Source organism: Gopherus flavomarginatus, chromosome 24, assembly GCF_025201925.1.
Source record: "Gopherus flavomarginatus isolate rGopFla2 chromosome 24, rGopFla2.mat.asm, whole genome shotgun sequence".
NCBI lineage: Eukaryota > Metazoa > Chordata > Testudines > Testudinidae > Gopherus > Gopherus flavomarginatus.
The window spans coordinates 12,531,647-12,544,754 of NC_066640.1; the positions used below are offsets into that span (position 1 = coordinate 12,531,647).

General features: G+C 51.1%; 1 protein-coding gene and 2 non-coding genes across 3 annotated transcripts; 2 read left to right on the forward strand and 1 right to left on the reverse strand.

Moving 5' to 3' along the window:
- Positions 1-552: 552 nt before the first annotated feature.
- Positions 553-625, reverse strand: TRNAF-GAA (transfer RNA phenylalanine (anticodon GAA)). Its single transcript has one exon. It is a non-coding gene; the product is annotated as a tRNA-Phe (tRNA).
- A 1,904-nt stretch (positions 626-2,529) lies between these two features.
- TRNAN-GUU (transfer RNA asparagine (anticodon GUU)) lies at positions 2,530-2,603 on the forward strand. Its single transcript has one exon. It is a non-coding gene; the product is annotated as a tRNA-Asn (tRNA).
- Positions 2,604-5,846: 3,243 nt separating this feature from the next.
- Positions 5,847-11,818, forward strand: NDUFS7 (NADH:ubiquinone oxidoreductase core subunit S7; the record flags this gene model as incomplete). The annotated part of the gene is made up of 7 exons (XM_050933982.1): positions 5,847-5,908; positions 6,488-6,556; positions 7,555-7,672; positions 8,346-8,525; positions 8,607-8,653; positions 10,608-10,696; positions 11,600-11,818. Coding segments are annotated over 7 exons (663 nt in total), but the record flags the coding sequence as incomplete, so codon positions are not given.
- Between the last annotated feature and the right edge of the window lie 1,290 nt (positions 11,819-13,108).

The window sequence follows — 13,108 nt, forward strand, 5'->3', positions numbered from 1 at the left end:
GGAATCTGTCCGCTCCATCAATATATGCCCCACTTAATCTAAGATAAGTGTCTATGGCAGGTGGGGCCAAACTGTGGCTTTTTTACAGTTCATGTGTGGCACCTGGAGGGTGCCCCCCCACTTCCCTTCCTGCCTACAAGACAGGGCAGGAAGGAGGTCAGGGCTTTTGCCCTGTGGCAGGGTTGTGGGTGGCTACGGGCTTTAGACTAGGGGAGAGGGAGGCAATTATTACAAGTTTTAAGAGTATGGGGATTTTTTTCTGGTAAAATCCTTCCACCCATATGGTTCACTAGTTAAAAAAATAAAATCCACTCTCTGGAATATGTGAGACCCTTAGGGAGTTGCAGAGGTAAGAGTTCAAAGGGAGATTTGCAACAGTGGCTCTTAACTCCCACTTGCATATCTGCGGGTAGCAGGTGAAAGGTGCTCAGTGGGTGCTGTAAGCGAATGTCCCGCAAGACAGCGGGGCTTTGAAACAAGCCAGGAACCTAACGGTGATGCTGGCAACATGGAAACTGCTAAAACGAACTACATTTGACCGAGGAAAATATCTGCCGAAACCCGGGATCGAACCAGGGACCTTTAGATCTTCAGTCTAACGCTCTCCCAACTGAGCTATTTCGGCTGGTTGAGGAGTATTTTCTGTCCTCCTTACCGTGAAATTGAAGGTTGAGGCCCAAGGGTTTAGTAAAGGGAATTTAAAGTGTGTTTATTCATGTATTGATCAAGTGCTTTGGTATTTGCCTATGTAGCCCATTGCCAATGTATGCAAATGTCCAATTCCTTCTTTGATTGGATAGCATCAGCACACAGTGCTGTACACAACGGAGGAAGACACTGGCCAAGCCAGTCCAGGGAAGGCATGCAGGACAGGTATGCCTTTGTCCCACTAAAATGACTCCAGCATGGTTGACATTGTTACTGATTAATTAAGTGGGTGAGAAGAGAGGAGGCTTGGGTTGTTTTCTTGGGGTTGGGGGATCAGATTGCAGCAGATGTGCCTGGAGAAGGGGATAAAATTTGGCTCTATATATGAAATATGTCCCCAGAAAATAGGCCATACTTTTGCCCTTACTCCTTTGCAAATGCTGGCTGCTCAGATGCAAGACCAACTGAAGGAGCAGAGGGACAGTCATCCAGGCTTTCTCTGATGAGCAAAGCATAGGACTGTGGGGACAACAAGGAAGTAAACACAATTCCCGCAGAGAGCTTTCTTTTTTATCAGGTCAAATTCTGGGGTTCTGGTCACTGGCCCTACACCCTGGTAGAGAAGGTTGCTGTCACTCAAGCTACTGCAATGAGATGATCTGGAGTCCATGAAATGCGCCCTCTCACCTAATACAAAAAGAACAGGTGTCCTTGTGGCACCTTAGAGACTAATAAATGTATTTGGGCATAACCTTTTGTGGGCTAAAACCCACTTCATCAGATGCATGCAGTGGACAATACAGTAGGAAGATAGAGAGCTAGATACATACATACATACATACACAGAGACCATGAAAAAAGGGGGTTGCCATACCAACTCTAATGAGAATAATCAATTAAGGTGGGCTATTATCAGCAGGGGGAAAAAAACTTTTGTAGTGATTATCAATACAGAAGTTTTTTTTCTCCTGCTGATATCACTCCAAAAGTTTTTTTTAGTAATGATAATACATTTTTTCATGTTCTCTCTCTATATCTCTTCCTACTGTATTTTTCACTCCATGCATCGGATGAAGTGGGTTTTAGCCCACGGAAGTTTATGCCCAAATAAATTTGTTAGTCTCTAAGGTGCCACAAGGACTCCTCGTTCTTTTTGCTGATATAGACTAACACAGCTGCCACTCTGAAACCTGTCACCTAATACAGTGGGCTGGGCTGCACCAATGATTTGTCTGACTGTCAGCAAGTTGTGGTGAAAGTCAACCTGTGTTTGGGATGTGCCAGCCCACAAGCAAAAAGGCCCCCTTCCTTAGAAGGTGTCACCCGTGTATTTCACAGGGACACAATGTCACAAGACAATCTCCTCCCTTTGCAGCAGCACCTCAGCCTGGTTTCACAAGAACCCCCAGCTTTTGGGAGTCCCGCAAAGCTAAAGCCCACAGGCTGCATGCGGCCCTGACACCATCAGACTCATCCCCTGGGGAATAACTAGGATGGGCCAAGTGGCCAGGCCTCCTTAGGGAATTACCTCCCCCTGGAATCTAGTCTACAGTTAGAGCCCTGTTGCTTTGCATGGCTCATCAGAACATTCTTTATTGGCATTAATCATCACAACGCTGCACACTAAAAAAACACCACCTCTTTGGGGACAAAGTCTCTTGTCCCTTCCCCAGGAGTATCATCTGTAGCCTTGCAAACACAGGGGCTCTGAATGGGAGGCATCAGGCAGCTGGGCGAGCCGCTGAGGAAGGCCAGTCCTTTTCCCAGTCCAGCCTTTCCTTGCTTGCTCTGGAAGAATTTCTGCAGCCTGGAAGTCGCAAGGACAGAGCAAGGTATGAATTTAAGACCTTAAGGGGCTGCAGAAAACGCTTCAGCAGCTGAGTCTCTGTGGCGCAATCGGTTAGCGCGTTCGGCTGTTAACCGAAAGGTTGGTGGTTCGAGCCCACCCAGGGACGCGGGTTTCTTTTTTGCCCCCCTGTGCAGGGGTTTCTTCAGCCCCCGTGCTAGTGCATGGAGATAGATGGGCTGGGCGTGGGGGGATGCAAAGCGAACGGCCCAGGTTGCAAGTGGGGAGCTGTGGCTCGTGCAAAGGAAATAAACCCTCTTCCTGAAGGACGGGGGAAGGGAGCCTGTGTTTTGCACGAGGGACGGTAGCATTTGAGTGGGACACTAGGTGGGGGAGGGAAGTCAGTGAGCAGCCAGGCAAGAGCCGCCCCTACCCAAGGTGGCTGCGCCAGGAGCCGGGGGGGGGGGAGAACGTGTTTCCTTGTGCACCCACACTCAGCCAGCCAGTACAGCTGGGTGTCCCCGCTGCACCCGAGCCCAGGCTGCGCTGCAAACAACCCCCCTGCCAGGGCCTGGGACACGTGAGTCCCACCCACGCACGTGTTCTGCGCCCCTCCCGCCACCCCACGTTGCAGATCTTAGTCTCCACCCCCGGCAAGTATCCTGGCCTCACCTTTTGAACAGCAGCCCCCCCGTTTGCAAATTATTTTGCACTGATAGCCTTTCTCTCTCTCACACACACACCCCTCATTTCACACGCGCGTGCACACACACACCTTTCAGCGCACACACAGACACATACCTTTCACACGCACACACAAATGCACACACCTTGCACGCGCACCCACACACCTTTCACACGCACGCGCACACACCTCACACATCTCCTTGCACGTGCACGCGCACACCTCTCACATGCACACACCTCCTTGCACACGCACGCACAGACACACAGAAACAGACCTCACATGCCTCCTTGCACGTGCACGCACACACCTTTCACACGCACACCCCTCCTTTCACACGCACGCACAGACACACACCTCACACGCCTCCTTGCACGCGCACACCTTTCACACGCACGCACACCTCACACACCTCCTTGCACACGCGCGCGCGCACCTTTCACGCGCACACAGAGACACACACACCTTTCACACGCACACACAAATGCACAGACACCTCCTTGCACGCGCACGCACACACCTTTCACACGCACACCCCTTAGACAGGCGGAACCGGGGGGGGCTCCCCGCGTTTCCCCGCCCTGCCGGGGACCGGATGTGGGGCGGCACCGGCTCCCCGCCGGAAGGCTTAGGCGGGCGCACGGCCCCTGCCAGGCAGAGGTTGGCTGAAGGGCTGGAGGGTGATGGCTGCGTTGGCTGGTGAGTGGGGGGTGCAGGAGCGGCATAAGCAGCCCCCCCCCGGGCTAGGGGGCAGGGACCCCCCCTTACCTGGAGCGTGGGGAGCCCCCTTCTAGGACATGCGCAGGGCCAGCCGGGGGGGCTGGGAGTGGGGCAGCCCCCCCCTGGGCTAGGGGGCAGGGACCCCCCCTTACCTGGAGCGTGGGGGGCTCCCTTCTAGGACATGCGCAGGGCCAGCCAGGGGGGCTGGGAGTGGGGCAGCCCCCCCCTGGGCTAGGGGGCAGGGACCCCCCCTTACCTGGAGCGTGGGGGGCTCCCTTCTAGGACATGCGCAGGGCCAGCCAGGGGGGCTGGGAGTGGGGCAGCCCCCCCCGGGCTAGGGGGCAGGGACCCCCCTTACCTGGCGGGTGGGGAGCCCCCTTCTAGGACATGCGCAGGGCCAGCCGGGGGGGCTGGGAGTGGGGCAGCCCCCCCCTGGGCTAGGGGGCAGGGACCCCCCCTTACCTGGAGCGTGGGGGGCTCCCTTCTAGGACATGCGCAGGGCCAGCCAGGGGGGCTGGGAGTGGGGCAGCCCCCCCCTGGGCTAGGGGGCAGGGACCCCCCCTTACCTGGCGGGTGGGGAGCCCCCTTCTAGGACATGCGCAGGGCCAGCCGGGGGGGCTGGGAGTGGGGCAGCCCCCCCCCGGCAGGTGGAAAGGGGGTTTGTCTGGTGTGTGTTGGGGGGGGGCCTGTCCCGTGGGACCCTCCTCCCTCCACCCCCCAGCTCAGGGGTCTGCGCTGGGCGTCTCCCTGGCGGGGTGGTGGTTACAGCTGGGAGGGAGCCCGGGGTTCAGGGTGTGGGGAACACACGGTTGCAGGACCCTCTTGTAAAGTGCCTTGAAAGTAACTCTCCCCTCCCTCCAGCCGGCAGGTGGATTGGGGAATCAATTGGGGACCATTGCAGGCACCGAAATCCCTGCAGCGGGTTGTGACAGCTCAGCGGGGCTTGTCTGACAAGCTTGCACAGGTGGCAGGTTGACATAGTGACAAGACGGGTGGGGTAATAGCTTCTACTGGGGGGGGAGAGAAGCTTTTGAGCTCTGCAAAGCTCTTCCTCAGTCTGGGAAACTAACTGAGCGCGTCACAGCTAAATCCAAGGTGGAGCAGATTGTTTAGCATAGTGGATCCCTAACTCCTGTACTGGTGACCCCTTTCACGTAGCAAACCTCAGAGTGTGACCCCCCCCTTATAAATGAAAAACACATTTTGATATATTTAACACCATTATAAATGCTGAAGGCAAAGCAGGGTTTGGGTGGAGGCTGGCAGCTTGTGACCCACCCCCCTATGTAATAACCTCATGACCCCCCTGAGGGGTCCTGACTCCCAGTTTGAGAACCCCTGGTTTAGCATAAGTAGTTAATGTCAAGGGACCGTTGAAAGAGTGTCATTTAAGTCACTGACTTACGTTTGCGCTAGACACTGAATTGTAGACACTCTTAATCACACTTGTGATTTGGACAGAGGTGCGGTAACGCTTGATGTGCATTGTTCTTGACATTTAAAAAAGCCCCAGTCTGTGTGTGCATTTATTTGTTTATTGCTTTGCTTGGTGTCAGGGCTAATATATTTTAGCGGATTAATGTGACTTTGTGGGGAATGGGTTAGAGTTTTATGACTGAAAGATCTGCTTAGCTTTACAATCCTTGCAGAATTATACCCATTTGCGAATGATGATGAGGCAGGTTGGTCAATATTAAACCTCCTACCTGGGGCTTGGACATCCCTCCTCTCCTTCCCCTGCCTTAGGGTGACCAGATGTCCTGATTTTATAAGGACACTCCCGATATTTGGGGCTTCATCTTACATAGGCTCCTATTACCGCCCATCCCCGTCCAGATTTTTCATACTTCCTGTCTGGTCACCCTCCCCTGTCCCACCCCCCAACCCCGTTATCCTCTACTCTGAGCCTTGGGGGCGGAACAGCACACTTAGTGGAATGCTGCTCCTGTGATGCCAGTGCAGCACCGTTATCATCTTTCATTGAGATTCTGGCTGTGTTAAAGGTAAACTGCCCTGTGGCTTTTGTTCACAGCTCCTCGCCTGACCCGGGCTGGGATATTTCTTTTGCGGTAAGTAGCACCTGGTTGGTTGAGCAACCACAGAGAAGAAACTTACTTGTGGGGGGAGAAAGGCAAAATGGATTAAATCATTTTGCTGCTTGCAGCCCTCTTTATGCCTTTCTCATGAATCCTTCCAATCTGCCGTCTCTACAGCCCTATTCCTTTAATGTATTTCTCCTTGAGTGAGAGTGAATTTGTGCTGAATGCAGCTGCAGAGCTCTCTGCTTGAGTTGTTGCTGTTCGTATAGAGACAGTAACATCAAGTTCTTAATGGACATTCAGGGAAACAAGACTGTCTTGTCCGATTGTGGTAGAGTCACTGGAAAATGTTGCCCTGTGGTTAGATCACAGGGCTGGAAGTCAGGACTCCTCGGCTTCTGTTCTCACTCTGCCACGGACTTTAGTCAGAACACTTCCTCCATTCGTCTGTTTACCTGTCTGTAAATGGGGGTATTATGCTTCCCGGGGCTGAGAGGCTTAATGAGATAGTATCTGTAGAGCACTGTGAGATCCTAGGAAGGAAGGGACGACATAGCTGGCAAAGTGTTTCTGCTGCACCACGATGTTCGGCTGTGTTCATTTTTACAGGCCCAGTGCTGTGACCCCTGCTCACACCCAGTCACTCCATGAGACACCAGCCACCCGCCATGCTGACAGGTAATGCCACGCTACCATCGAAGTTCTTTAGCTGAGTGTCACTTCTTCAGGTGGGAGATTGCAAGTGATACAGGAAAGGAATATCTGTTTGCTACAGCTCCATTCTGGTGTATGGCCGAAGAAAGCCCAGTTTCTCTCTCTTCTCTTAGCAGTCAGTATTAAATGTCAAGGAGTTGGGTCCTGGAGATGAGCCTGCCAGGTAGCCTGAGTGTAATGAAGGTTCCCTATCTGAGCAGCAGATTGCATGATATTTGGTCTTTTCTCCACTATGTGGAGTTTGCTCGTTTGAACAGCATAGAGCTCCCTCGGCACTCGGCCTGGTGTGCTATTTTGAACAGTTAGAACTCTCCAAAACAAAACTCGATGGAGCAGATACAGCCTGTGATCCAAAACCCTCGCCCTCGTCAGCCGCCTGCCTCACAAGGCAGATGAGTGATATTTACAAATATTCTGTGTAGTTGTGCTCCTCTTCTTCATTGACTGGAATCCTGGTCTTCAATGTGGGAATGAATTCCAGTGCTTGTGAAAGCTGGGGACAGACAGCACTGATATTTGAGCCAGGTGCGTCCTTCCCTCTGACCTGGCCAGCAGTATCCCTGGCTATTCCAGACCACCGGCTCCTTACCAGAGCACCTTCATTGTGACTTTCTCTTCCAATCCTGGATCCCATGCACAGATCTGCCAGTGCATCCCTGTCCTGCACTGCACCATCCCCTGCCTTTCCAGCCCGGACCAGGCATGCTTTCTTGGGCCAAATGGGGAGGTACTGTGGGATTTCCTCTGAGTTTTAAACTGGCCGGTCCATAGGTGACCGCTGAGTCTACCCTTACCATCTTGTGCCATCTTCAGCAGCAGCTGGTACTGAATTGACTATAAGGAGCTTATCCCAGCCTGTTCAGGGGATCGAATGTTCTCAGAGTTGACACCTTAATCAGTGACTCTGTTAATAACCGGATAGATTGTAAGCTGATGTTGCCATTCATGCTGTTTGTTCTCAGCCCCTCCCAGGTCCGGCAAAAGAGCACTGCCGTTGTCCAGAAAAAATCCTATGTCCCTACCAGCCGGGGAGAGTATATTGTCACCAAACTCGATGACCTAATCAACTGGGCTCGTAGGGTGAGTGGCCAGGAGCGCCCGTGGCCTGTAAACAAAAATGGGTAACAGAGGCTTTGGAGTGCTTGCGGGAAGGTAGATGAGCCTGTCCCTTCGAAAGGGCAGCAGTCGAGTTCAAAACGATGTTCCTTGGCCAGAGCTGGGGGCTTGGGAGTTTCTGCTTCAGACAGAGGACGAACATCTTGATCTGAAGGCGCTTCAAACTTGCTTAAATATTGTGCTGAGAGTCATCCTGTTCCTCTGTGGTTTCCCTCCTGCCTTGTATATTCCACCAAATGTTGATTTCTTGGCTCGTTATCCGTATTTGAGGTGGCTACGCTGAGTTCAGTCAGCTTTATTGCAGGTGGGGCTCTATAGATGACACCTTAAACTGAGGTCTCTCTGCTCTGGAGAGTAAGGCTTTCTCCTGGCCAAGATTGCTTTTCTCCATTCTCCTGGGCCCTTGTGCAATTTGTTGTGCATGGGCAGCTGCCCCTCTGTTCCAGAACTGGCTGCATTTCAGTGACACAAGCCCACATCCATCTGTAGCATTACATGCGTCATACAGAACGTAAAACCCCTTTGCCATGTCCACCACCCCCACAGTCTTACTGTCCCTTGAAACATTCTGAGCGGCCCACGCGGGTCTCTGTGCTTTTGAGCCCTGTTAACCTAACTCAGATCTCTGCCGTCCCAGAGCTCCCTGTGGCCGATGACCTTTGGCCTGGCGTGCTGTGCGGTGGAGATGATGCACATGGCAGCTCCTCGCTATGACATGGATCGCTTCGGGGTGGTGTTCCGGGCCAGCCCCCGGCAGGCGGACGTCATGATTGTGGCTGGCACCCTGACCAACAAAATGGCCCCAGCCCTTCGGAAGGTATGGATGCTGGCCACCTTGGCAAGTCCAGCTTTAGAACTCAGATGCAGAAGTTCACTGTGAAATCTCTCTGTCCTCCAGGTTTATGACCAGATGCCTGAACCACGCTACGTGATCTCCATGGGAAGGTAAATGCCAGAGGCTTCCTAATTATCTTACAATTTGCTGAAAGGAAATCTGTTGCCACTGCCTTTATTAAGTCAGTAAATAAAGGGCTGGTTTCTCACTCATGTGCCCAGCCTTTACATTGTGTCAGGAGTCCTCAGTGTAAATGAAAATAAGGCCAAAGGTTCCTTTGTGTGTGTGTGTGTATTTGTTGGGGGGGGGTTAGAATATTTTCTAATATTAGTGTCCTCTCTGGGAGTCAGAACTCTAGACTGTGAGCTATGGAGGTTTCTTTTTACAAAGGAAGGGAGGAGCCGCCAAATTCTCCTATAAAAATCCCAAGGAAGGGAAAAGTGGACAGCTAGTGTTAATCATCAGCTAGTGTTAACAAAACATGAGACAATTCCTACCTTCTGCAGATCCTGAGCTGCAGATCAGAGCTGGCTCCTCCGCCGGTGCGAGTAACCACCGTGACGTGGAAGCAGATGTTAGCACCTGGCAGTGCTGCGTCCCAAGTGCATAGGGAGGCAGGCGCGGTTAGGAATGGGGCTAATTCCATTATTCAGACTGCACCCAGGGTAGAGCCCTGTGTTCTTCACAAATGCAAAGTAACACAAAATGAAAAATGATGTATTAAATGAACTGGAACTAAAACCTCGCTCCCTTGTGACAAGAGGGGCAGCCGGGCCAAATTTGTGAGAGGATTCTGGAACCCCAGCAGCCAGAGTGGGGAGCTGGGTGCAGCCCCATGGCTCTCCCCACTGGCTTCTCGCTTCATCGAGAAACTAACAAACATGTTTCTAGCATTGCTGGTTACCCCTTGTGTTTTGGCCTTAGGTCTCATCTGTGCTATAATTACAGCCACACCAAGAATTGGCTCTTAGTAAAGTCTTCGGTTGTGATCCCAGGACGCATTAGTAGCCCTGTCTCTGTTTTCAGAAGTGGTGTAACCAGATCCGTAGACTTGCCGACAATGGCAGCAAAGTGGCACTTGCTGTAGTGATTCGTAAACATAAGGACTGATACGTAGCGCTGTAGCATATATGGACCTTTCCCATGTGGCTGATTCCATCACAGATGTTTGTAGGCAAGTGGAGATGAATGGTGTGCGAATCACCCATCCCACTGTCACCAGCACTGTGGTTTTGGGGTGTAATTGCGCCTCCTGCAGGTGTACTGAGGTACCTTCACTCTGACTAGCCCAGGTCCTGGAGCAGTGAAGCTCTGGCAGGATGGGCTGCAGAGTGTGCTCTGCAAACCCACCCAGGACCCTGCATAATTACTTGTGGTACTAGCCTGTGCTGAAGCGCGGTTCCCTGCTCCAGGACCCCAGCCAGCTAGATTAAAACTAGCTGGGGTGTATCTACATGAGCTGCAATCCCACCTGTGAGTGCAGTATAGACCTACCCTAAGAACATGTATTGAAATGAGCAACACGCGTCAGCAGGAGCAGCAGTGATTTTAACCAAACTGGTTTCTAAAACCCTGTTTGTATGCACGGATCATGCTGCAGGTTTGGGTTATTGTTATGACTGACACAGAGACTTTTAGAAAGTAGATTTCTTTTAAATGAATGAAATTCATAAGTCCCTTGCTCAGAATCTGGTCTGTGGGGAAAGCAGCTGGGGTGTCCAGAGATTCTCAGAACCAGGAGCCTAAGCCATGCCTGTGGGAGATGCACTGGTGCACAGTTAGTCATCTGCATGTGCAGATAACTGCATGTGTCACTTCGGCTCTTGTGTCCTGAGAGCTCAGCCCTGTGTGTTCATGTTGTATTGTCACAATATTGACCCAGCACTGAACTGGGTCCCATGGCTGTGAAGTTTTTTGCTTTAACTGCCGTGTGGCTCTGTTCTCTCAGCATCTCCGATGCCTGGGCAAAGTCTTGCCTTGCCTTGCCTTGCCTTCTGGGTAACTCTTGCCTGCTGCTCTCGAGTTGCACTTCAAAGGACACTGACTCCTTTACGTTTTTTGTAGCTGTGCTAATGGTGGCGGTTACTACCACTACTCCTATTCCGTGGTGAGGGGCTGCGACCGCATTGTGCCAGTGGACATCTACGTCCCAGGTAAAAAGAAACTCTGCTCGTCTCGGTGGGATTACAGTACGTTACTCTTAAGCGCAGCAAGCTGGAGCAGAGCTGCAGCAACCTAACAGTGTGTTTCAGTTTTGGACTGTGATTGTAATATGTTATGACTCCTGGCCAGTATGTGGCTACTTCAGGACCTTTTGTAAGTTTTAAGCTGCATCGCTTACATTTTCAGGCTTTCATTAAATTGTGTTCAAACAAGGAATTGGGAGGGAAGTCAAATCCTTGTGACTTCTATGCAGGCAATTGCATGCAGTCCAGTCTGGGTATTCGTTAGTCCCCAAGAAAGGAATGTGCTGTGTCAAGATACCAAGTTATTTACAAGGAAAAGCAGTTCTGACATTCATAAAACTTTTCCAAGTGCATCTCAGTTCTGAGGTCTAAAAATACAGCCCTCTCCTCTGTGACACCTGCTTTTTTTAATGCAGGAGAAAAACTTGTGCCTTATTTCTAACTTAACAGTGCAGGTGATTAAACCCCCCTAGAACAAACTGCCACAGGACGTCTTCAGAACAAGACCAGCTACCTTTCTGGAAGAGATGCTTTAGTCAAACACAAGTTATTGGGCTCCACGCAAGGGTAACTGGGTGAAATTCTCTGGACTGTGCTATTCAGGGGGTCAAACTAGATGGTATAATGGGTCCCTTCTGGCCTTAAAATGTACTCATTGATGCAATCTTTTTCTGAGCAGCCCTTTCATATGTTAGCACCAGTACTGGTATCCTTAGCCCACCCAGTGCAGCTGGTTGGCTGGTGTTTGTTACATATACTGAGTTAGCACCTAGGAGCTCCAGTCATGGAGCAGGACCCCCTGGTGCTGGACACTGGACAAACGTGGCCCCAAAGAGCTTCCAGTTCTCAGGCTCTCCCTCTCTCCCTCAGGCTGCCCACCCACCGCCGAAGCACTGCTCTATGGCATCCTGCAGCTGCAGAAGAAAATCAAGCGGGAGAAGAAGATTCAAATCTGGTACAGGAAATAGCCTCCCTTATTTATGGTCTAGCTATTCACCCCCGTTCCCTGACAGAGAAATGTATTTGTATTGTCACGCACACTGTAGCTCTGGGCTGCACAAGCCTCACAATAAAACGTCATCTGTTTAACGTGATCTCCTGTCTTTAACGTTCCCACTCAGTTATTTAAACTAGGGGGGCACACTTCATAGCTAGTGTCGTTGCACCCCCCCCAGGTGCTCCCTGGGAGCCATCCTCCCATCTCTCTCTTTTTTGGGGATTCCCTGCAACTCACCCAATCCCCCCCCCTTCCAGATGTTGTGGGTGCCCTCCCCTGACACACATACCCCCCAGGGGTATACGGGTTAAATCGGATAGGGTTCCGAATACACTGGTTCCTGGCTTGAATGGTTCATGTGGGGGAGAGAGCATGCCCACTAGGTTCTTCATATCATTATCTGCTGTTGGCAAACAAATCTGTTCTGCAGCCTCCCTCCCTTCTGCGACTCTGGGTTTGACCCATTGGCTGCAGTGGAAATTGCAGGTTCTGGAAACTGGATCCTCTTGTGTAGTGATGTTATTTACGTAAAATAGCATTAACTGGACAAGTGGCCAAACCAATTTCTAATACCAGAGAAGTTGAAGCAGATACATAAGTGAGTTTCAAATGTTTCACAGAGTCTTGGCTTGATTTGAAAGTGGGGAAAAGTACCTCTAAACGCCTACCTCTTTGACAATAACAGGCTTAGATTCAGCTTGCATAGATGAGATTGATTTGGGTTTTTTTGATCCCTCTGTGGCGATCAGGACTGAGACATATCCCCAGCTTTGTCATAGACGGGCTGCTTTGTGAATCAGTCCTGGGAGTTTGGTTTAACGCAGGCTTAGAAGTCTCATCTCCACTTCCTCACGTGCGAAACCCTGGCCTTGATGCTGTCAGCAAAAATACAGCAACAGCAGAAGCTGATAGACACTCTTCATTGCAGCCCATTACTGCAGCTTCTGTACCTCTCTTTGCCACCCTAAATCTCTGCTATGCAGGAGGTCAGACTAGATGATCATAATGGTCCTTTCTGACCTTAAAGTCTGTGACTCTGTTTATACTTTTCATGTATCTGTGAACTGATCACTGATCTTCAGTCATCACTTCAGCCAACCCATTAACTCCCACCCCTTTTTTGTAATCTTTACTGCTAAGTTAGTCCCTCTGGATAGATTTTGCAGCTCTTCTCTGAACTCCATCCAGTTCATCATCATAGTTCTGATAATGTGATGCCTAGTACAATGTCCCAGGTACTGCAGCACCAGAGCTGTACAGAGAAGGATTTACCTCCCTGTTCCATGTCTGTGCATACAACACAACTGTACTTGACCTCTCTTTAGAGCTATAGCTTCCACTGGATACTTAACACTCTTGTCTTAGAAGCTCTGGGGGGCAGG